Source organism: Camelus dromedarius, chromosome 23 (genome assembly GCF_036321535.1).
Source record: "Camelus dromedarius isolate mCamDro1 chromosome 23, mCamDro1.pat, whole genome shotgun sequence".
NCBI classification, from domain to species: Eukaryota; Metazoa; Chordata; class Mammalia; order Artiodactyla; family Camelidae; genus Camelus; species Camelus dromedarius.
The window spans coordinates 22,395,143-22,420,320 of record NC_087458.1 but is presented as its reverse complement, the minus strand read 5'-3'; the positions used below and the strand labels follow the sequence as shown (position 1 = coordinate 22,420,320).

General features: G+C 46.8%; 1 protein-coding gene across 2 annotated transcripts in view; it reads left to right on the top strand.

The window, feature by feature from the left end:
• ASTN1 (astrotactin 1) overlaps positions 1 to 25,178 on the top strand; it is a 293,056-nt gene that overhangs the window by 140,614 nt on the left and 127,264 nt on the right. Inside the window, exons 6-8 of one of the 2 annotated variants that reach the window (XM_031435723.2) lie at positions 377 to 526; positions 1,515 to 1,682; positions 9,069 to 9,153. In XM_031435723.2, the coding sequence (XP_031291583.2) occupies positions 377 to 526; positions 1,515 to 1,682; positions 9,069 to 9,153 (403 nt within the window). Of the gene's footprint in view, positions 1 to 376; positions 527 to 1,514; positions 1,707 to 9,068; positions 9,154 to 25,178 lie in introns of both variants that reach the window. The other variant, XM_031435722.2, reaches the window with a different exon arrangement.

Here is a 25,178-nt window from a genome sequence, read left to right as displayed (position 1 = left end):
CAGCACAGGGTGAAAGCGTTCGGTCTCCTTTGGACAAGAGGTTGGAGCCCTGTCAGGCGAGTAGAGGCGGACAGTGCCCTCCTTTATGATTTCTCTTGTGAACCTGGCCCAGAAGGCGTGCAGAGGACTTGTGCGCAACTGACTGCTATTGCCCCTGAGGACCACCAGTGGGCCAAGTCCCCTCTGAGTCCAGGCAGTGGATGACATGGTGTTCGTGAGGGTGAAGGTCACTGAACTCATGCGCTGGGCACATTTCCCACCTGGACTGGGTTTTCCAGCTGCCTCCCCTGATTGCCAGGGCGGGCAGCAAAAGGTTGTTGATGCTTCACTGCCAAGATTTTTACCGCCAAGTGTCTTGCTTTTGTCTTTGCTTCAGTGGGCTCTCCCCGAAGTCCCGTGAATAAGACCACCTTGACGCTGATCAGCATCACCAGCTGCGTGATTGGCCTTGTGTGTTCCTCTCACGTCAGCTGCCCTCTTGTTGTCAAAATCACCCTGCACGTCCCCGAGCACCTGATCGCTGATGGTGAGCCCACCCCTGAGGTTGCCACCTCCTCCCCCCTCCCTCCCCCAAGGGGAAGGTTTCAGGGTGGGCAAGAAAGATGGAGACAAGCCAGGGGGCACTGTGACCTATGACTGTAAGTGAGGAAAAGATTATACTCAGATAAGTAATGCTTAGGACAAAATTAGATGAAATCAGAAAACAGGTTAAAAAAATGAACAGATCACCTCCTCCTCTCTATGCCCATTTCCCATTTCTGTTTGTTTTAAATAAGCACCTGTCTTTGTGGATAAATACAGAGCAGACTGGATATAGGTATGTAGACACCAGGATTCTTTTAGCGTTTGAGAGGGAAAAAGCTAAGTGGAGTTGTAGAGTGTTGAAGCATCAGCCATGTTTCTGTGTGAAATTCCTGATGAGAAATTTCTAATTGCAATAACTCACGAGCCTAGAACCCTGAAGCAATCATTCACTTTCATCCAGGGGGACACCAATATAATGAGGGAGTGATATAGATTTGAGAGCCCCTGAATTAGTTAAGCCCAGAGCACCTAATTGACTTGTTAATGTCTGCTCTCTCAGTTGCTGTAAGGCTGGAAACAGGTGGGGACTGTCCGCGGTGGTAGAGGGCCTGCTATTTCACGGCAAGTGAAGACAGGCAGCGGGTCTCTGCTCCTTGGATGAGTGCCAGTGCCTGTGGCTGGGTCTGATGAAGCCATGCCACGGCCATCACGGAGCTGCCCTGACTCTGCGCCCTGGGGTCCACCCCAGTAGAGACGGGACGAGACAAGGCAGCCAGGGATGATACAGCGGGAGGACCAAGTGGTGGCCACGCCTCCATCTGCTGATCCCTTGCTCTGTGGCTCCTGGCGGGCCAGCATTAGTAGAAGTAATGACCCTGGGTTGGGACTAATGTGCAGAGCGGCCCTTACCCTGTCTTCAGTGATGTGTGTGTACACGTGTGCGTGTTTTGTGTGCACACGCGAGTGTGCCTCCTCTCTCTCCCCTGCAGGGAGCCGCTTCATCTTGCTGGAGGGGAGCCAGCTGGACGCCAGCGACTGGCTGAACCCTGCCCAAGTGGTTCTCTTCTCTCAGCAGAACTCCAGCGGGCCCTGGGCCATGGACCTCTGTGCCCGGCGGCTCCTGGACCCCTGTGAACACCAATGCGACCCCGAAACTGGTAGGCGGGAGCACCGGGCAGCGGGTAACTGTCAGAGCTCATGCCTCTCGCAATCACCCCCTCAAAACCCAGGCCGTCCCTCCCGATTGTCCCATTACCGTTGGGAACCTAGACCGTGCAGCTGGCAACGTGTGGTTGGGCCCCTGAGCATGTTGGTTTACAGTGGGGGTCATCTTCTGGCAGAAACTTTGGAAGCATCTTAATTCGAGCCTCAAGCCAGACAGATCAGTGCAGGACGACCCCCACAGCCCATTTTCCATCCAGTCAGGGGATATCTGCCACCGGGCTTGACTTTTTATGCATGTTTATAAAATTTGGAAAATTTAGAAAAGCTTATGGAAGAAAATGATAATCATTCGTAATTCTATCTCCTGAAGAAATCATTTAAAAAATTTTAATATCCTCCCTTCCAATCTTTTATATATGCTTGATTTTTAGAGGCTTGTAAACACACTAAGTCCAATAGAGTTTTCTTCATTTTTTTTTCATTTTACCTTCTATCACGAGAGTTTTCCAGAACCACTAAATAATCCTCAATAACATAATTTTAATGGCCATTTGGTCTTCCATTGTACGTCTATATCATAGCTCATTTAAATAGTCCCCTATTATTTGACATTTAGGATGCTTTAAACCTTTAATTTTCCAAATACTACTAAAATGAATATCTTTCCACATAAATGTAGGGCACATTTGAAGTTATTGTCTTCAGATAAATCTTAGAAGAGAGATTACTGGGCCAAAGGGCAGAGACATCTTTCAGGCTATTATATTATCACATGGGGCCGGAGCTGCTCTGAGAGAGGGTTTGAATTCAGACACGGCATGCATTGGGGCACTCACCTTGCTTCTCAAGCCCCAAGATACCCAGGACTACAGGTCCTTCATGCCAGGTTGTTTCGCACTTCCGCTGTCGAAGGGGTTCATCTATGGTAGTCTTTATAAAGACCTATTTCCAGTAGATTCAGTACCACAGATAGCTCCTTCCCAGAGAGGTGGTACGATGCCTTAGAACCAAGGAAGGGGATGCACTGATACCTAAGACCCTCAAGTGAAATGTTGGAGTCTGGGGCCAACTCCTCCAGTTCTCTGTACCTCACGTACCACCCCTCCTCCACCACACACACGCGCGCACACACACACTTACAGATGCATCTTCTTCAGGTGCTGGGGTGGAAGGATATTGGTAGAAGTTGACTCCAAGAGATCTAGCTCTTACTTCTGTTCTAATCCATTACTGTATCTCTCTGGGGGAATAACAGGTGACTGTAACATCTAAAGTTCACCTTCACAGGTCTAAAAGTTGTTTTTACGTGGGCCCATCGCAGAGATTCTAGGCCCCCATATGGAGGAGAAAGTACAGCATTTTAAACATCTGATATCTAAGACTGTGCTTACTTGCTGCTCCTCCCACGCTGTCAGGCAAACACCAAACCAGACAGATGGGCTGTGCACCATGCCCAAAAGCCGGTGTGCTTAGGAGGGAGAAAAACCAGCTCATCTCAGAGGTGGGGCCTTTCCGTGCAGCTGAGCTAGTCTCTGGTCCCCTCTCTGATCTGGATTAGGAGACCCTGGACAATCTCAGTAGTTAAACTCACTTCTGAGAGAAGCTTGATCTCCAGAGGGCCACGGAAGCTTCACCTGAGATTTTAAGGAATGGGAAGCACTTTTAATTACATGTGGAAAGAAAGGATCGGTGTTTTAAGCTTGGAGGGTCTTAGACATAAACTCCTCCTTACTTGAGATCAATGCTCAAGTTCCCCAAGAAGTTACATGACTTGCCTGAAGTCCCACAGCTACCTAAGGCAGAGTCGGTGTTCTGTCCACCATGGAATCAGAGCAGAGGTGGTTCATTTCCCCAGGCAGTTCAGATCCAGCATATTTGCAGCTCTAACACTATTCAGGCAACCACCGTTGCTGAGCATCACTGCTTCCCGAGTCAGAAGCTGAGGAAGCTGCTTGTCCACAGCGAAGCTCTCATCACCTCTTTAATCCCTCCCAGATGTCTCATTTCTAACCCTTGCTGAAAATGACTTTGGGAAGCCCCTCCCCTGCACGTGGCTTCTCAGTATCTGTGACAATTAATGAATATCCAACTGGAAAGCCAGGGAGGAAGATTAAAAATAAAAACCCACAACAGAACTAAGGTGCAACATCTTCATTTGGGGAAGCCTCTGAGAAATGATGCTGCAGAAACTTCCATCTTCATTAATGTGGGAATTGGGCACCCTCCCCCTTGCCGCCCTGCTTCTTTCTGCACATGGGATGATGTGGTCATCCCACACGCTCATCAGTGAGAAACTTTATCGCCTCCCACACTCCATCCTAGAGCCTTTCTCCAAAGAGCTGAGTGTGGGAATTGGCTGCAAGTCAAGTCGACGTTATTTTTGCAGTCCTCCAGCTAACTCACTTGGAAATGTCGTAGTGTTGGGACATGTGCTTTCCCAGCCATGCCGAGGGGCCTGCCCATATGGATGGGTGGAGCCGTGCAAGTGCACGTGTGTACTTTTTCACACATACAAACAAACACACAAACAACAGGCCCTTGGTCTCTGCAAAGGAACAACCTCCGGTGTCTGAAAGTCTCCTCGGGCATCCTTCCACCGTGTTCCAAACTCAAATGTGTGTTTACTCATCACCTGCCCAGCGGTCCAGAACACCAGGTGTGGTAGGCAGAGTCATGGGCCCCCAGAGATGTTCACGTCCTAATCCCAGAACCCTTGAAAATGTTTCGTTACCTGGCAAAGATGAATTCAAGTTGCAGATGGAATTAAGGTTGCTAAACAACCGATCTTAAAATGAAAGGAGTATCCTGGATTAACCGGGTGGGCCCAATGTAATCAGCAGGGTGCTTAACAGTGGAAGAGGCAGGCAGAAGAGGCCAGAGTGATATGACACGAAAAGAACTCCACCAGCCACTGCTGGCTTTTCAAGGTGGAGGAAGGGGGCACGAACCAATGAATGTGTGTCCTCCAGAAAGTGGAAAAGGCAAGGGAACAGATTCTCCCCACAAGCCTCCAGAAAGGAAGCCCTTGTTTTTAGCCTCGGATTTCTGACCTGCAGAATTGCAAGATAATAAATGTATGTTGTTTTAAGCCACTGAGCTTGTGGTAATGTTTTATGGCAGCTATAGAAACGAATGCACCAGGGAAGGACAGAAAGGGCAGGAGAGGCAGCAGCGTTGTCACAGCACTCTTTACATCACCCCAGCACAGTTTCCAGAGGGTGGCTGTGCAGACCTTCTAAAGTGTCAGGTGTCTAGAGAGGGACCGGAGCTGAAAGAAACTTGTCATTCTTTTCCATTCCAGCCTCCCTTTTGCATTCTTGCAAGATGCTAGCTGGGAGGAACGTAATGTACCTAAAACTTGTAGCCTGACGCCTGGAAGCCCTTTGCCAACTACATCCTGACATCCTCTCCCAGATCTTCCTGAGTTCATTAACCGTAGATACAACTTTGGTCAAGTCAGGCTAACAGCAAACCACTAAAATTGTCTGGCTTGATGGCCGGCTGGATCCAGGCAGAGGTGGACTTTTCCTGTACTTTCTAAGGGTTTTTGTTGCAAGCATATGTTTGTTTATTTGTTTTCTGACGGAAACACAGAATAACGGGCTTCAGCAACTTCTCTCTCTGCTCCATTCCTGGCCTTTGTTCTGCCATAAGGGCATCTGTGGAGGCTCCACACACCTGCTTGACTTCACAGCCCCCATCAATTTGGGCCCAGACCCTCACTGCCCTTTTCAAGACATGTGGCTTTCATGGGTCTGCAAGGAGCGTGGGCTTCCAAGCTAAGCCAGGTTTTAATCACCATCCAAGATGTTCACTGAAATTCCTCCTGCCCTAGATCTTTCCATAGGCTAGCCCCAAACGTGTAGAGGTGTGTAAAATCTGGGAGGGGCATTGGACCAGTTTACCAGAATCACTCCTGTCCTCTCCCCCTTCCCTTGCTCTGCACTACGCCTTTGTCTCTCTCTAGTCTTCCCTGGTTTTTAGAACCCAATCTGGCACGGTAGCACAGCTCCCATTTTGTTCCTGCTACCTGGATCGCCCACGCATCCCAAATTCCCTTTTGTGGCTCAATTAAAGCACTTTCCTTCAGGATGTATTTTTGCCCCATTTCCTTTCCTTCTGTCCTCCCAGAGTCGTGGCCACATGACCGGGGCTGTTTGACTCTGAGCCTGCCTCTTGCCTGACGTCTGGACAGGAGAGGAGACCAGGCAATTAGACAGTATTCCAGCCCAGATGTCTTAGAAAGATGTCCCCTTTTAGATTCCCAATTCCTTTCAATAAAAGCCCATGGCAACCAGAAGGATGGAGGTGATCAGGATTTTTGGCCTTGATCTGTGTTGACTTCATGGAGAACTCATAGTGAGCCCAGCCATGTCTGAGGAGCCCTAGCTGCAAGGTCTTTCTTTGATCCTTCCAGGAGATTTGTGCCTCCGTCCATCTGTGAAATGGGAAATGACTGAAGGCACTGTCCACCATGGAAGGTACCTCGAGGTGTCTGCCTTCAGGGTACCAAGCACAGATCGAGCACAGGTCTTCTCTTGGATGGGCTTCCAGTCCCTGGCAGTGTGGTGGCCTGAGAGTGCCCCCTGCAGGGCACACGCTGTCCCTGTTGGGCACTTCTCCGTGGCCGTGACATGTCTCTCCATTGGACTCCTGTGAACACCGCCGCAGAGCCGGCACGTCATGTGTTCCCTGCCATCTGTCACAGCAGATGCAGGCGCTGTAGCGCTTGTAGCTTAGGAGGGCATCCAACACCCTTGTGGGGTCTTTAAAATTCACAGCTAACAGTCAGAGCTGGTGCTTGCACGAAACCCCTCTTAAAGTCAAGATTTAGCAGTTGGTTGCCATAGCAACTTTCCTTATCAAGTCTGAGCTCCGTTCAACATAGATGGTCAAACTGGCTTTGAGGAGGAATACAGAAGAGGGAAGTTTGATGAGTCCCGGAAATGAGGATGATTTGAGAGGCCAGTTCTGGAAATCCTCACACTCTAACCTGATATGTTTGAAAATTTCCCTGTTGCTCTGACTTTGGGCTGTATATAACATGAGCTGCAGAATAGCTTTATTTGTTGTCAGCAGTGTGTCCCCACATAGTAATGAATGATGGAAACCTCATAAGGAGATAATGACCATATAAGCAATCTGAGAAGGTTAAATATGCTCTACAAATGGTAGGTGTTGCCATCATTAGGAAAGCCAAGCTCTGCTTGAACTCGTAAGTCGTTACCACATTTATTTCTTCATGTTTTGCCGTAACAAGATATCAAATATGGAAGGAGGACTTCCTTCTTTATCAATCTTTAATTCTAGGCAAGGCATCCAGCCAAGAACATTCTAAGAGTCAGGGTGATGGGTTTGACACCCTCCCGAGGTTACTTCCTGTTTTGTAATACTATCCCCAGGTCTGAAGTCCACAAAGAGATTGAAAGATGTTCTCCTTGAGGAAAGCTCATAATTGGCTCGATACTGGTGTCTTGAGGAGACGCAGTGGCAGTGGTATCTATATATTTAGGGCACACTCTTTAACTCATTGATTTATTTTCCATTACAGAGTGTTTATAAAAGATCTACTCAAACAAGGGAAAACTAACTCGTTGCTGCCCTGTGTGGCTTATAGACCAGAGCCCACGCTTTCTTTGGGATTGGTGAGGTATGATGCCCGGCTCATGGTACCTGTCTTCTTTTGCCCTTCTCTGGTACCTGGCCCCTTCATCTTTCCTTCTATCAGAGAAACAGCCTTCACATGATAGTCTTATCATCCCCTACCGAATTTTAGGCTGTGTTTTCCTATGTTCGACTCACAGCTCCCTGACCATTCCTAGGTACAGCACAACACCACTGAAGCCAGGAAATGGAGCCTATGGTGAACCTAGGCCATGTAGAAGCCTGACTCTGTCACACAGGGGACAGCTGATCCAGCACTCCCTGTGCCTCCCCCACAAACTAAGAATTTCCTTATTTTCACGCCACTCCTCAGCACCTTGAGCTGAGCAGGGGTGGGAGAGGGAAACGCGCGTTATCTGGTAGGAGACCCTACAGGGCAGAAGCCTGTAGGTCAGCCTCGACAAGAATGGCTGCGCTCAGATCCTAACAAAAACTTCTTGCTTAGAACCCACCCAGTCCCTTCCCTTCCAACTGTGAGGCCCCTGCACTTCATTTTTTATTGTTTTTCTTTATCTTTGGAAAGAGAAGATGGCACTCAAAGCTATTATTCCTTCTATCTCCTTTTTGAATGTCTCTTCCCAGGGAGATAAAGAAATCGTATTATCCTTTGTCTCCCTAAGGTCTGGCACCTTCGTAATTTCTGAATTTTAGGAAGTCACACCCTGTGCTTCCACTACCTGCAAATTAAATAACCAGCCCAGTGAAAGCATCAAGACTGGTACTGTAGGGGAGCTGGTCTCAGTACTTCAGGGGTACACAGCGTTGCCTAAGGAATTATTAATATAAGGAAGCAGCTACAATTTTTCCCAAGGTCAGACGAAGTAGAGCAGAGACTCTTGATCTTCGGGGGATCTTGGATCTGCTTGTAAATCCAGTGAATGTGAAGAAAGCCTGCCGAGGAAAGATACACATACACACACGCACAGTTCTGCGTACGACTCCAGGGGGCCATGGACCTCTTGGTAAACTGTTGGAGTAACTCATGAAATGAAGCAGAGTGAAATTCTAAACTAGCATAGGTCATCCTTCTGTTTGTCAGCACCAACGTAATTAGCCGTTTTCACTTAAAAATAAAAACCCAGAGTTCCTATAATGCCACCATGGGTCTAAGTGGCCTCCTCTAAATACAATAGTTGTTCCTGGGCTAGGAGCATGGCCTGGTTGGGAGGAAAGTTCAGGAGTCAGACAGACATAGGTTCAAATATTAACTCTGCCGTTTAAAACCTGTCTCCAGATCCCTTAATTTTTCTGAGCCTCAGTTGCCCTCACCAGCATAGCGTGGTTAATAATACCTACTTTTCAAGTTTCTTGGATGTATTTGATGAAATAACTCACTGATGTAGTCTTTAAACATATACTGATCTTCTATTATGTGCCTCCCAGTGTACTGGCCACTGAGAAAGTAAAGGCAAAACAGTCCCTTTGCTCAAAGAGTTCTTGGACTTTGTGTCTGCAGAGTCCTTGTAACAGGTGCTTTGTAAACAGTAGATTCCTCCACGAGTGAACGTTATCAGGCAGTGGGAAATGCAGAGACTGGTGGTGTGTTCCTGGCCGTGGGCAGTGGGGGCGGGAGTGTGTTGGGCCATATGGGATTTACCGTCTCATCCGTGCCACTGTTAGCATTTGATGTGATCATTTCATCAATTTTCTCCAACACAGACATGTTAATCCATTTCCTCATGTTTCTTTTTCTCCTTCCTCACCCTGCTTCTAAGGGGAATGCCTCTGCTATGAAGGTTACATGAAGGATCCAGTCCACAAGCATCTTTGCATTCGGAACGAATGGGGCACAAACCAGGGGTAAGTGAGGGGGCGGCGGGTCGGCCGGTTCCCAGATGTCAGCGCTCCCTCACGCAGACATGACGTGGAGCCACTGCGTGTAGAGGAACAGAGCAAAAGGGTGGTTATATTCTGAACGGCAAACGGGTAAAAATGTCCCCGTGCGTTTCCGTATTTATACCATGCCAGTGACGTCCATCTCATCTCTCTCTCCACTTACGAGTTTGGAGATGGTGCCTCTGACTCGCAGCCCGGCTGCCTCCAGCTGGGATCTGGAAATCAAGCTGTCCCTCTCTTCCTTTTCACGCCACTGTCAGCCACGAGAAGTCCACAGCCAGAACTTAGCTGATGGTTTTGTTGGAGGCACGCGAAGCCACACAGTCTCCAGGGTAGCTCCCCCGGAGCCTGACGAGCTTTGCGAGACTGACATGAGTAGAAACTTGTTTTCACCAGGGCTGTCAGCGAGTGTGAAGCACAAAGACTCGGGGAGTGCTTGGGACTGAGTCAAAGGATTTTTGCCCGATCCCCAATTACCGTTTCTCTGTGAGACCTTTGCTTTCCCCTAAGCACACACGACTGGGATAAAATAGTTACCTAGTCTATTGCTTTCTTTTTCTTTTCTTTTCTTCAACTTTTTATTGTAATAAAATATACATAACGTAAAAATGATCATTTCCACCATTGTTAAGTGCGCAAGTCAGTGGCATTAAGCGCATTCACATTGTTGTGCCACCATCACCACCATCCATCTTCTATTGCTTTTTAAAAGCAACTTTCTACTTTGTTTTGGGTGCTGAGAGCTTCCTCTCTGCATTGGCTGCATTATGGAGGAGGGTGTGGGGAGAAAGGGATCAATAAATCAATAAACGCTAACTAATAATAGCCATCAATGGGGAAGGGAGCTTTAGAAAGAAATAAAGGCAAAAGCCATCTCAGAGTGATTGCTCGGACTGCAGAGTAGAAATGTGTTTGCAGCCTGACAAGGTGGAAAAAAGGAACCACTGTCATTTCACACATTGCCATGGAGGATTCTTCGCCCCGAGGTCGGTGCTCAGCCTCCTCTGTATGATTCTGATGAGCCCAAGCCTAGAATATTGAATGTAGTTCTGGACTCTTAAAGCAATAAATATGGAGACAAATGGGTGAGAGTTTGGAGTAGAGCAATAAAAATGATTGAAGATCCCAAGGGAGTGATTTACGACCAAGGGATAGAAGAACTCCACTCTGAGAACTTGGCCAGCTGATGACTAAGTCAAGGCATGATGGATGCCCTTAGACGTTCAAAGAGGGCACATGTGCTGGAACGGGTTGAAGTTGAGGGATAAGGACATGAGAGAATGAAGTTAGGGAAAGGAAATCTGAGTCACAGGTCAGAAAGCTTAGAGGAAGTCAAAATGCCATGAAATTTTTCCGTTAGTGAAAAATGAAGGATGGCTCCATCTCCGCTGAATTTTAGATCCTATCAGGGAGGCAGTCCACAAGATGTAGAGGAAGATGTTTGGAGGAGGGTAAATACATATGAGGTGGCCTGTGGCTGAAAGATCGGTGGGGAGGGCAGAGAACTTGGCTCATAGATGCCAAGAGGAGTTTGAATAAAGAGTGCCGTTCGCCACGGCTGTGTAAAGTCAGTTTTGTTCCCTTGTCCTCTGACCCCTGAAATATTTGCATAGTTTCTGGGAAGCCAGGATTTTAGCTTATGTGATGGCCGAGAATCTCAGTTGACTATGATTCTTATTGGGTAAAATATTGCAAAAGGTGACAGATAACTAGCTCTCTGTCTTTTCACCTGCGTACCTGCTGCTGAAGTGAACAATGACAAAATATCGTTCAGGTTTGTGCCCCGAATGGTCCAGACTGGCTCTCTGCAGAGACTGGATTTGGTGGCTAATCGCTCAGGCCTCCACATCCCTTGCCTTGTAGACAGATCATGTGAGGATGGGCCTGACTTCACTGGGTAATTACACAAGGCTTTGTTATTCCCTCTGGCTGTGTGTAGAGACAGTCCTAGGATGTAGACAGGAGCCTCCAGGGAAGTGGTGGAGGCCCCACGTGGGTGTCATTTCAAATAAGACAGGATCAAGCGCTGAGTTACAGACTGACAGGAACATTAGCCCCAGGAAACAGACAAGGAGACCTAATCTGTCATTTCCATCTCCAATTTCCATTATTCCCTGATCATCACTGTCTATGAGGTCTCATTTTGGACACTAATAAAATAAAGGAGCAACTGGTAGGAGGGGAAAAAAGTGCCTATCTTGAGAATAATGGAACCGGGAATGATAAGCACCGGGAGTTTATATGTGTATAAAAAAGTGCCAGACAAAGGATTGCATTTCCCTCATGAAATGACAAGATAAATGAAAAGTAGAAGATGCCATATATCTTGATTTAAATCAAGGATCTGATGCTGCGTTTCTTTAAATGATTCTTACAAAATTAATCGAAATTGATTTGAACATGAAGACTGTCACTTGGCTCAAAAAGTACCTGACAGATTGCTGACTAATGATACATGGCTTGGGGTATTATGGGGGGAAAAAATCAATGGTCGGCCTGATTTTCCTGAATATTTTATTTAATGGTCCAGAAGGTGGAGGTAAGCAGCATGCATGGGTGTTTGTTTTTCACTTAGTATTCTTAGACTGCATACATTATACAGCAGCTGAACATTCTTTTAAAATAGAACAGCTAAATCCTAGGCCCACGATAGTTAAAATGAATTCCCTTGTGAAAAATCTAGGTTAATGTACCAGGAGAAAAGTAGCAATAAGCTACTCATGACTTTCAGACAAGGAAGAAAATTGATCAAGGACATTAATCCAAAAAAACCACAAATGGATGGGTCTGTGAGACAGAGGAGTTGCACCTGCAGCTTTATCCAGCCTTGTTGCTTCATTTTACCTGGACTGGTGCGTATGTGTGTATATATACGTGTGTGTGAGTGAGCAAGTCTGTTTATAGAAATCCTCTCACCACGACACTCCATCATTTCTTCTCTCACTCATTCACGTTTTCAACAAATATTCACTCCATCACCCATTGTGACCCAGGATAAGCGAGGCTGCTAATTAGATGTTTACTCTGGAAGAACTAATAGTCTAGACAGGTAGATGGGCACATAACAGAAAGGAAAAATTACAATGAATTTAAAACCTGTGAAAACAAATTGTGAGCAAAGTTCAATGGGATTAAGGGGTGACTTACGTGACATCCAAGAGTCTAGAATAGGACTTTGGGGAGAAGTTAGATTTTGAACTGTTCTGTTTAACAGGTAACAGAGGTAATTCTAAGCAGAAAGAATAGCACATGCCAGGGCATGGAGACGTAGGGAGCATGGTTTTTCCAAGAATGGCCAACAAATAACTCAATATAACTTAACTGTGTAATTTACAGAGACACTAGAAGAGGCTGATAAATTGGGTAAAGACTAAAGCTGGAAGAGCTCTTGCTTCTTAAGGCTCTGGACCTTAAAGCTCCACGTGTACAGCCTTAGAATTATCAGCAGGAGCGTCTGCTTATTTGGTGGGATGTCCCCTCACTACACATTATTTTTCTGGGCCCTTCAAAATAAATTAAAATTATCCTAAAAAGAAAATCGAAACCAAAGGGAACACATACAGAATCTCTTGAGGCTATCTAAAGTTTTATTTATCTAGATTCTGCAAGTAAAGCATAGTCTGAAAATTATCCTGTAGATAAAAAGTTTTCAAGACCAAACAGCAAAGAATGACAGAAAATTGGGGACCATAATGTACAAGTTATGTGAGTTGAGGGGATTCAGCCATCTTCTGGTGACTCTGGTTTTGCCAAAAATGCCCAGGAAGTGAGACATCCGCGTGTGAGTCTGGGTGGAAAAGCCCATCACTGAAGTGCACCCAGGTGAGAGGATCCAAGTGGCAGGTTATAAGATCACTGAAGTCATTACACACAGGGCTCCTATTCACTAAAAGTAAAAATAGCTTCAGAAGGATTTAAACAAAGTCCTGGATGACAGATTTCTAGTGAAGAACATGAGATGCTTGAGCTTACATCCTTGGTCTTTGGGGTTGGCGACAAAATCAGTCAGTTCGTGCCCTAGCCCACCTGGTGACCCAGGTGCCCAACAGAGGAGCCAGGATAGAGGGGTCCTACCCCAGCGCAGGGCTTCGCCACACCTTCTGTCTGATCCCTGCACAACTGCGCCGCCTTCCACGCCTACAGCTGCGTGGACACAGCCAGGACTGTTAGGGTGTCTGTTTGATTTCTGTCTGCTAGGGCAACAAGGACAAATTAAACTTTTTCACCAACAAGAAATGAAACCAGTAAGTAAGAGTGGAGGAGGCAAGAGAGATTGATTTACGTGAAAATGTTCGAGGAGGAAAAACATTTATTAAACTACTTTGGAGATTATTAAGAGAGGCTATAATAATGTTTTTGTTAGGTTAAGAGTGTATACAGTGGCCTCTAGATACATTTTTCAGAAGATCGCAGTTAGATTAAATTCATGTGTTTGAAGATTCTTGGTAAATAATAGTCTGATTTCTTATTCTGGCATCTCAGATACAGGGAGCAACACCAAGGAGATGCCCCACCTGAGAATAGATTACTAGATTTCAGCGCTGAAGGATGGTGATAAAGTAATAATTTATGAGATGGGAAGAGACTGGCTGTGGAAAAGGAACAGGTGTTTCTCCAAGGTTTTAGACGCTGTTGTCAGGAGTGGCCCGGCTCATCAGAGGCCTCCTTTCACTGCCTGCTCAGGAGGCCACATGCTTACCGTGACCTGCCTCCAGATTAGTACACGTGTGTGCACGTGGGTGCGTGTACACATGCACACACACTCTCATACAGCCCACACCACCTTAATATGTCTTTTCCATTGTTCCAGGTGCTTACTGTTCCATGTCTACAGCTCCTCCCTTCTGTTCACCCTCCCAGGAGTGACTGCTAAGGGATTCTAACTCTGTATCAGGAACAAATGCCCCACACCATAGAATCCAGTTTCCTTTTCAAGCCAAGATTGAGGATGGTGTTGTCATGGTTGGCCTCAGCCCCTCTGTCTTGCTCAAAAGCGTCCTTGACAGAAAGTAATTTTATTTGAGTCAGTCTGAATGATGCCATCTCTAACATTTCCCTAGAGGCCACTCACAGCCTGCTGGAGAGGATGCCTTTGCCTCTGGGTTCTAGGTATGGAGCAGAGACCAGCCTCCACTGATTATTCAAAATGATCCATTTAAAACCCAGTCTCACCTTCTGACCACCTAAACCTGAGCGAGATCGTCCTCTCAGCTGTCTGACCATCAAAGTGCAAATGCTGACCTGTTGTAGGGCAGTGACTAGGGTGCTGGGGGGTAGCTCTGATTGCCAGCCCAGGTCCCGGGCAGTGCTTGGCCTCCTTGACCTGCCCAAAGTCTCGTCAGAAGTGACTCAGATGGAGTCAGACAGTCTTGCGTGACATATGACATTTCCTGACTGTCCTTTGCCCGTTGTGAGCTCATCTGGCTTTGCTTCCCCACCCCCATGCCTGTTTCTGTGTCACTGATGCCCTGTTCACCTCCCTCCAGCCCCTCAGACAAGATTTGCAGGCCAGCCGGCTGGTGCTCTTTTATCTCTAGGTGCCCTCCCTCCTCCCTCCAGCCCCGACCTCCTTGTCTGTGCCCAGCTCCTGTCACCGCCACGCCATGCACAAATGCGATTATCTTCCCATTAGCTCTTTTTCTTTCTCCTTTTTTCTGTTTCTGTGTTTCTGTGTGTGTGTGAGAGAGAGAGACTTTCTAATTACTCCTAACTTACTCGACTTATTCCTAGCAAGGGTTTCCTGTGTATTTAATTGGCCCTTTATTTCTCATTCTTCTTTTCGTTCCTCTTTTTTTCTTGACTTGCGTCTCCTCCAGGAGTCAGTAGAAATGTGGCGGTCCTCTCTACCACTCGTTTCAATGTCAAACAGATCATCTTAGCTCTTAGAATTAAACCTAAAGTTCCTAGTTCCTTCTCTCTCTCTCGATCTCTCTCTCTCTCTCGCTCTCACTCTCTGTCTCAGCCCCGCTGTGACCTGTTTCCAACAGAAATATTGCCCCATAGAACTGACCTCTGCTGGGCGAGCAGGCAGGAACTGAGTAGTTGAAAGGGAATCTCCACCTGCCAGCACCTCCTTGGACAGACCGAACGGGATCCAGTCCCCTATTTGGCTTCGGGAATTCTGAACCTCATTCTCAGGGATCTTCTCAAGTTAAAACATGTTGGAACTTGACCCATTTTCACAAAGCATGTGGTCAGGCAGCTGAGTACAGCCATACACTTTGCACGTTGCAGGTGGACATCTTGCTAGAAGAGTGGCTGAGGGCTGAGACCCTCCTTGCCCCTGCGGCCAAAGCAAGCAAACTCTGAGACACAGGGGATGTTTATCTAGATACGTGCCTTTTCCTCATTTGCACAAAGGCACTTGAGGAGCCATTGCTGACCCTGGCCATGGTCATTTTAGGCGATGCCCTTTGCTCTCCTTTTAGAGGCAATTGTAACCTTCTTGGTTACTCAGGGTGATACGAGGGCGAAATACGCCCTAATAATTGACTCCCTGATGCCAGTTCATGGAGCAGAGACTTAATCATCTGGGGAGCTTATTTAAAATACTGATTTCTGATCTCTACCCCAAGCGATTTTCATTTCATGGGTCTAGGAGAAAGCCCAGACTCTGTACATAAGAAAAGCTCCCCTGCCGCCAAATGATTCTGAAACACAGCCAGACTTAAGGACCCTTCCTAAGCAAGGTGTAGGAGCTCCACATCCCCCAAGGAAGGCATCCCCTCTAATGAAAACAAGAACAGGTTTGTAGACTAGCGTCTGAGTGCATCCTAAAGGATTCTTGCATCTTACTGTTTGGGAAACAGAGGATCAGAGAGGTGAAGGAACTTGCTCAAGGTCACATAGCTGGTGGCCAAGCGTTATAGTGGCAGGTGGGTATTGGAGATAAATCATTTAGTTAAATACTGATTTCAAAGAGAACACAATGTGACAGGCATGTGACACTCCGGAAGTCTGTTATCAGCTGCAGGTGAGAGGTGGACATTCTGTGGTCCCCACCTGCTTCTCTGTGTCCTCCTCCCCCAGGGACTGACGGGACTCAGCTTCATCCCACCCCTCCCCACGTGACAAGTGTCTGCAGTCCCCCTATAGTACTGCCTACCCCCCCACAAAGGAGGATGAAACTTTCACAGCGTTCTCTCTGACTGGTCCAGTCATGGCACTGAGAGACTTATTTTAAACAGTGCCGGGGGTGGGAACACTCATATTTCCTCCAACATGACCACCAGGGTGAAAAAAAAAAATCAACCTCAATTTACCCTCCCATCTGCTCAAGAATGGAAGATAAATTGTTTCAATTTTATAGAAATGAATGTTTTATGTCTGGCTTACGCTTTCCAGATAGTGTCCTGAATTTATAAATTCTACTGAATGCATGGATGTTTTCCACTAGGACTGCTCCTTAGACCTGCAGCTTCTCTGGGTTTCGATCTAAGAATGCTAGGTTTGAGAACGCTGTCATTTTCCTTGGCTTTGGAGATCCTGACTATCTTGTTTTCTTTAACATAAATAGGAGAAAAGTCCACTCATTATTCCATGCTCAGAGAAAACTACCATTACCATTTTGGCATATTTCTTCCCAATTTATTTTTCTATGCATCAAAAATTTTTCCTTCCTATTGCCCCCCCTTCAATTTTGAATATATTTTTGTTCTCTTTCATAATTTAACAATGAGCATGTATTACTTTTGTAACCATAAAATGGGGGGGGCAGTTAAGAAAGAAGCTTTAAAAGTGTCTTTGTGATACATTATCTTTCTCAAACTGTTTTATTTGGGGAAGTTATTCTTAATGTCTAACTGAAAACTCTCAGTTGAAAACCTGATTTTGGAGGAAAGAAGAAAGTGGCTCAGGGTCTAGCATTCAGGTCAAATTCTTCTAATATAAACATCTCTGTAAGTCTGTGTAAAGCAAAGGACTGGATGGACACCAAGAAGTGACCCTCAAATTCAGCACAATATTTAACACAGTACAACTTCAGTGTCACTGGAGATTTTGAGCAGCCCCTCAGATAATGCTGATTAACTGCTGCCATATATTAAGCATATAATTCTGGGCTCAGTGTTTTGTTTTTTTTTAATATCATCACTAATCTTGATAAAACTCCTCCAAACTGGTTAAGAGGTGAGCAATTCGTAGTGTTTATCCCACCCACAATTTCTGTGAAAACAATTTCAGTAAAACTCATCTTAAGGTTTATTCTTCTTAGATAAGCATTTGAAATTCTTGTTCAAACATTCATAACTACAATTATTTTCCCCTAAGTTTTAACTTTGTGTTGGAGAGCAAACATTTCATCACTGCACATTTTGGTCTTTATCTTTTGTTTCTATTTTTATAAAGGGGATGCATGTAATGGGTGGAAAATCTAAATAAAAAAATAAACCCCACAGAACAGTAAAAAGAAGGCAATCCAAGTCATCTGAAGGGCCATCCCATGGAGGGAACTCATTCTGAAGTCTTTTGTTTGTTTAGGGGTAATATTTTTTGAACAGAAATCACATCGTATTATTATAGCTCTTGCTTTGTAAAAAAAAAATATATATATATATATAAAACATATATTCATTCATGCCTCTACACACATATAGATATGTATATGTGTGTGTATATTCATATACAATGAGCAAGGTGCCTATTATTATGTGAGGCTCAGTAGCATGGTGGCCAGGCCGCAGACTGGTGAACAGAACTGCCTAAGGCCAACATCAAGGCTCCTTTCGTCACACAGTGCAGCTCAGCCGCTGGAACGATCTCTTCCTTCCCCTGTACTCGCCTCCCCACCCAGTTTATTAACCTTTCCACAAGGTTTTTCATACTGAGTGGCATTGTTGGCTTGAGGAGAGATCGCCTGGCAGCCACACTTTGCAGTCGAGGTTGGCCTATGGAGCAAAGATCTTTGGATGGAGGAGGGTCCCCAGATGTCTGCTGTGCAGGACTGTGAAGGGAGGCCCGCACGGTGGAAGTTGAACAGCTATTCAGTGCCGCAGTGCCACTGTAGCCCCATGGGCCCTGGGGGTGGAGGATGTCCCAGGGGCTGCCCGGAGCACGGTGCTTGGCGTGGACCTCTTCCAGTCCCCCGTACAGCAGCAGCTCCCTTGTTTATAACCAAATGAGAAGGATGACTTTTGTTTTTTTTTCATTTATTGTTTTTATTGAAGTATAGTTGATTTACCATATTATATTAGTTTCAGGTGTACAACATAGTGATTCAATATTTTTATAGCTTACACTCCATTCAAAGTTTTTATAAAACGTTGACAGACATCCCTGTTTGTACCTCTTAACCTACTACCCCTATCTTGCTGCTCTTCCCTTCCCTCTCTCCCGCCGGTAGTCACTAGTTTTTCTCTAATATCTCTGAGTCTCTTTCTGTCTTGTTATATTCCTTCCACATGAGAAGGATGACTGTAAATGGAGTGAGTGCTCACCATGGTGGGATGGTCACACGTGGGAACATATTCCACACTCAGAGAACCCCACCTGGAGTGAAGTTAACGTCCCTGCCAGGGAGCCGTGGGACTTCGCATGCCTGGTGTCACAGCACTCCCCACACTCTACCCTTCAGGTGCGGCAGTAATAATACTGATATTAATATAGTAGTAATTATAGCTGACACTTACAACGGCTACTGTTCTGAGAGTCTCAAAATGAAAGCAGGAGAGAAGCTACAATTCAGCCTTGAGGCTCTGGGGGAAGGTGATCCTTGAGCAAATGCCTTGATTAAAACCATAAGCATGTAGTCTGCAGTTACGCATCTCTTTCAGAATGATGTAGAGTCCTAGGCAAAGGGACAAGTCACCAGGGGGACCTAGCTGGAGGCCTAAACACGGCAAATGCCATTGGCTCCTCCTGTCCCATGCATGTGAAAAAAAGCACTCAGTCAGAACCTCCTGGGGGGCCCAGGCTGGTACCTGTCGGGGCCAGGCACCTGTTGCTGAGTAGCTCTGGGCTGTGGCTGGTCTAAATTCACGACTGTAGGGTCCAAGTCAGGAGGGCCCATTGTATCAGGAGGACATGGCGCACTCTCACCGTGGACCCTGTGCAGGCATTGCATTTGCCCACCTGCTGGCACAAATGAGGGAGAATAAAACACATGGGCAAGTCCTTGCTACTGGTGAAGATTTCAGAGCCTTTCGCCCAGTGGGTCGAGTGACATCTTCATGTTTGAAGGATGGGGCCATCCGTTTTCTTCAAGCTACTTGGACTAGGAAGAAGGTAGGCTGGGATACGTTCAGCAGTTTTTCCTTCTAGGTATAGTCTTAAATGTCATTAACCAGACTTCCCTTAATAGCCGTGGTCAGACGACCTCATCCCAGCCAGGAGGCTTTGGTTACCTACCTCCCAAGGATGTGGGTTCGCCTGCTCCTGTTTTTATCTGTACGGGAGGCAGCAGAGCATAATGGGAGTCAGACAGACTTGGGCCCGAATCTCACTTCTACTTAAAAGCGCTGTATTTTTGGCTGAGCTTCATAACTTTTTTGAGCCTCAGTTTCCTTTGCCGTAAAAATAAGAATGTAATAATGTGGCATAAATATGTAAGCACTCAATAAGGGACGGCATTAAGCATCCCAGGGCGATGTTTTCCATTGCTCGTGGCCTCATTTATGTTCTTTGAACTGCCTCCAAATGATGTGATCTTCACATCCATTTGGCAAGTTGGGTTTAGAATAATCCACTTCTAGAATGTAAATTCCACAAAGGCAGAAGTGGTGTCTCTTATCTAGCCTTGTATTGTCAGACCCTAACACACCGCTTGGCACATAGCAGTTGCTCAATGAACTTTGGTTAAATAAATAAAGGCATGTGTTTATCTTGGAGCAAGGCTTACACAGACCCCTGTTTCCTGAACCTAACTGGATCTCTAGACTTATGAGAGTGGTGACTCACCTTCCTAATTTCAGGAGGTGGGAGTAAGAATATCAGCTGACTCACGAACAATTCCCCACCCTCAGAGCTGGGAGCCCATCTCAAGGTCATATCATCTAAGCTGCCCACTGGTGGAGGAACCCCTCCCACAGCCTGTTTAGCAGATGGCCACCCGAATGCTGTCAGTGACGGAGGCCACGTTCCTGGAAAAGGCAGCTCATTCCATTGCTGTGATACAGGTTCTTAGACAGTCATTCTTCAGGCTGAGCCTGAGTGTGCTTTCCAGTAAGTTCCATCTGTTTGGTCAGCTCTGTCCTGGAACAATAAAGAGTACGCTGATTTCTTTCTTCTACGCCTAGGACTGCCAGCTTATGTGGCGCCTCTGTGCGGATTAGAAAAACGTGCTCCTCTGTTGCAGGGTGTGGGGTGGGCACCTGTGAACAAACGGGATCTCCATATGTGAGCTGGCTACACGTTAATGTTTCAAATAGTTGCAATGATTCCCCCCCCCCCCACAACCAGCTTTCCCTTCTGAATGTACCTAATTCCTTCAACTAGTCTTTAGACTGCGATTTTCCTGAATCCCGTAGAGACCCTACTAACGGTTTTCTGCATCTCCCTAGTTTGTCATTATACCTTTCAGATGGTGTCCAGGACTGATCAAAACACCCTACAGAATGTACCATGCCTGTTTCTTCCCCTGTGTTTTCTATGAATGAATCCCAAGCCAAGTTCATGTTAGGTCCTTCAAGGGAAGAGCCATGGGGTTCACATGTATTTAGTTTATGGTATCGACTAAAGATCCTTTTCACAGGGACTGCTGTCAAAAACGGAAAGTATATTCAAGACGGAAGACAACTGTCTTAACCTAAGTTCAGGTCTTATATAAAACTATTAAATTTTAGCTTGCAGGCATTGAAATCCTTCGGACCTTGACTTTGTTATCCCAGGTGTTAGCTGTCCCTCCTACTTTGTATTATCTATGAATTTAATTAACGTCCCTTCGGTGACCTTCTCCAGGTAACTGATGAAATTGTTAACGAGAATACCTCCGAGCCCTGCCCCCATCAGAGGCCTTCCCACAGGTTGACCTTGACCCCTTACTCGAAACTTGTTGGTTACATTTGTTGAATCACACAGAAATCCATCAGCCATATTCCTTCAACCCTTCTATTTCCCTCTAATCTGTATAAAAGATTTTGTCAGGTGTCTGGCCCAGAATGGGTACAGGATGCATTTCCTAAGGCCATGAATGAATGCTTTTCTGAAATCAGAGTAGATGACGCCTACGCCACCCTTTGAAATGCTGACCTAGAGATGCCATCAAAAGTGTTCATGAGCCTGGCTTGGGACGCCCTCTTGTTAGGGAACCCAGTCTATCTTGGCATTCCTGGTTTTGTTTTGTTTTGTTTTAATATCCTGCCCCATCCTCTTTCTCTAAAGAACCAGAAGCTACTAAAACTGTGCCTTCACACTCTCCACGTAGCTCTTAGGCTATCTGTTCCTCCAGGCCGAGCAGTTTTATCTCATTTAGAGTCTTGCCTTAAAAGGAGTTCTAGCACTGTGACCCTCAGTGGGTTCCTACCCGGTAAGTGAAGGTAAACCATAATAGCTAATATTTACTGAGAGTTTACTCACTGCCTGGCACATTTCCATGAGCTTGTATATTTTAATCTTACCACAACTCTTTGAAGAAGCTATGCCCTTTTTGCAGATAGGGAGGCTGAGGCATGTAGAGGTTTGGTAGCTTGCCCAAAGCTTACACCAAAGTAAGCGGCATCTAGGCGATCTGTCTGCAGTCCATGCGCTTAACTCTCAGGGCGCAGCCTCACAAGGAAAGTAGTGTATTCAGTGAACTAGTAGATTTGTGGACGGCGAAAGCCCCCTTTGCTTATGCCTTACCCTCCACTCCACCCTCCCCTCTCTGAAGCGATGTGAGACAGCTGGGCTGGCTGCAGGCACAATGATCAGGATCGCCCTGCACCCCGTGTTCTCAGTTCTCCAGTTTAGGGGGATTGAGCTCCTGCAGTCATCTTCTCTCCACTTTCAGCCACTTACGGGGTTTTTTCCTCCCAGGTCCCAGAAACATTTGCTCTTTGAAAGGAGCCTGTGGAGAGGTGGAGTTTAGCCCAGAGGAATGAACTGTTTCAGGCATCAGTGAAGTACACTTAGAGAGAGATTGGGGGCGGGGCACTCCGTCCAGCAGGGGAAAGAGATCCACGTGTCCTGGGCTCCTTTTATGGGCTGGGATGTCTTCCAGGTGCTTTGTGTGTTACCTCACTTTAAATAATAATAGGAAACATTTACTGAGTGCTTTCTAAGTGAAGGTATTGTTTGTAAATAGTTTGAGAGTGCTCATAGCAGTCCTTCATCACCCGTGCTGATGGGGAAGTCCCCGCAGGGAGGGATTCAGTCTTGCTGGGCAGCACACAGTAGGGGTCAGGAGAAGGGATGATGCGTGGCAGTCTGGCTCTGAGTCTAGGCTTGCGGTGTGGTGTCTGAGGACAAGTTTGGCCACCAGATAGCCTCTCAGGATAGGTCCCTCCTGGCACTCAAGACTCCCAGCATTTGTTTCCAGCCCAGCTGGGCTGCTTGCTCTAGACCGCACTGGCCTTTTATTTTATCTTCCCTCCACTTGTGCTCAGGACCTCTCTTCCCCTCCAGTTCTCTCCCTCCAGCCGCTCCTCATTAACTCACTCCATTCTCCCAGGTCCAGCTCTTTTATAAAGCCTTCCCTATTCTCCAGTTGGAAGCCACCTCTTCCTCCTTTGGGCTCCCTCAGGCTAGAAACTCTCTCTTGGGGCAGTTGTCTCATTGTGCCATGTTTATATCCCTAGACTTGTCATGACCCCTTATAGTCAGTGAGACTTTTAGAGCAAGGGCTGCATTTTGAGTCTCATCCTCAAGTACATAGTGTCTTTCATGTAGTAGGTGCTCAATAAAAACTACATAATTGCTGCTCGTGAGATTCCAAGCCTTATGAGAAATGAGCTAATAGAAAGATGCCTATGTTGGAGGCGGGCGGGAGGGAGCACCTTGAGATCACTCACATCACTTCCACTGAGGACTTCGTTTGTGCTGGACACTCTATTCTATCCTCACAATAGTCCTGTAAGGTGCAATCCATTAGAAGCGTAAACACATGAGGAGCTGAGCCCATAGGACTTAATGGTTAAAACCATACAATCAGTCTGGGGCTAAATCCTGGCTCTACCTCTTACTGACTCTACCCGCTTCCCTTGGGCAAATTGCTTGAGCTCTCTGGGCCACAGGTTCCTCCCCCTGTGAACAGGGGGTGATAATGGTACCCATCTCTAATGTAGTGAGACGTAAATGGTAGAACCACGGAAAGCAAGAGTGTGTAACTCATGGAGGCTGTTGGTAACACCAGGTGGCAAAGGGATCAAATAAATGGTCCTTCCTCCAAGAGTCAAAGAGAATCTCACATCAGGTATCAAAATACCTGTCGGGGATGGTTTTCAGGAGGGAGGTCCTGCTTCCATTACTTAAAACCTTTCCACTTTGACCCCTGGCCAGGCTGAGTTTCTGGGCTGGGTTTGGTTTGAACTCTTCTCTTTCTCTCTGCCAGCATCCCAGCCGTCATCCTTGAAGACACACTACTGCTCGTCAAAAGCTTTGTCTCTCCCCTCCCCAAACTGTGCTTTCCGCTGGGCAGGGGAGGCTGTTGTTGGGCACCCTAGCCTCACTCCCAGTCCCTTGCCTAATTACACTGCAGTCGGGTTTTCCACACAGGCCCCTGTCGTGGACGGGATGCCCTCTTTGAAGCCGTTAGTCTTCCCAGCAGGGAGAGCACATCGTCAAAGACTCCGCTTCCCAGCAGCCCCCGCGGTGCCCTTGCTCACCGAGGGCTGCAGAGGGAGGCGGGGAAGAGCCTGCAAGCGCATTAAGTTCGCTGTTTTCTCCTCCGGCCCCGAACCGCGATTCCTTTGAACTGAAGCCCAGGGAGAGGGCTGGTGATGCTATCACGAAACCTCTCCCCATTCTTTCAGTTTTAACCAATTTAACAATTAACCTTGCTCAGGCCCGGAAAATGGAATGTAGGACGTGGTTAAGGATCCAGCCAGTATTCTATGGCCTTATGGGATGTGGGTTGGGAAGGTAGCAAAAGTGGCTCTGAGGCTCTAGACACTTAGAATGTACTTGACAATGGCCATGAGGACTCCGCTGTGAAGTGGAAGTGTGTGTGCGAGAGAGAGATAGAGACAGAGAGAGAGAGACTGAGAGGGGGAGAGGGCACCTGGACGCTGGTTAAACAAACCCGGGTTTGTGTCCCGGCCTTGCCTCTCGCTGGTCATGTACCTGGGCAGCCTCTTTATTTCTGAATTTCAGTCTCTTAATCCCTTGGAAGTTCAGTGCCTGTTGTGAATGAAATAATAATTAACAGAGCCATTCGCTTAGATCCAGGTCTCAGATTTCTGCATGAGCCTGGGCCTGAGATTTCAGCACTAAAGTTCAGGGCTGTGACCACCAACCTGCTGTATCTTGGGAAGATCCGTCAGTGGAGCCCCATCATGGAATTCTTAAGGGGCGCGTTTGAGTCCAGATCGCGGGGGGGAGGGGGCTTGCTAATGACTATGGGATGCCCCTAGGGGACTCCAGCATCTCCTCATCATCGTAATATTTATCCAAAGGCCCGTGATACACACACAGTCTCACCTGCACCCCCACCCTCTCAGGCTGGCACTTTCTCTCTCCCTGTACCGCCACAATAGGCTCCCTTCCCCTTGACTTGGCCTCAAATTCTTCCTCTTTATTCACCAAAAAGATCCATCTAAATGAACTGTTCATTTTACACTCTGCTCAAAGCTCATCAATGAAACCTATGGCCCTACAGAATCAATTTGGACCTTTCTGAGGTGGCCTACAGGCTCTTTCTGGCCTGGTTCATGCCAACCCCTTCAGCCCCATCCTCTCTGATCACTGTCTGCCCAGAATTTTATGTTCCAGGACATGGAATCTGTTGTAGAGCCTGTGTGTGCACCGTGCTGTACCACATGTCTGTGCATTTGCTCGGGGGTGTGCTGTGCCTGGAATGGCTTTTCCTACCCAGTCCCTAGCCCACGCCAAAGTTTCCTGGCTGTTGCCTGCTTACTATT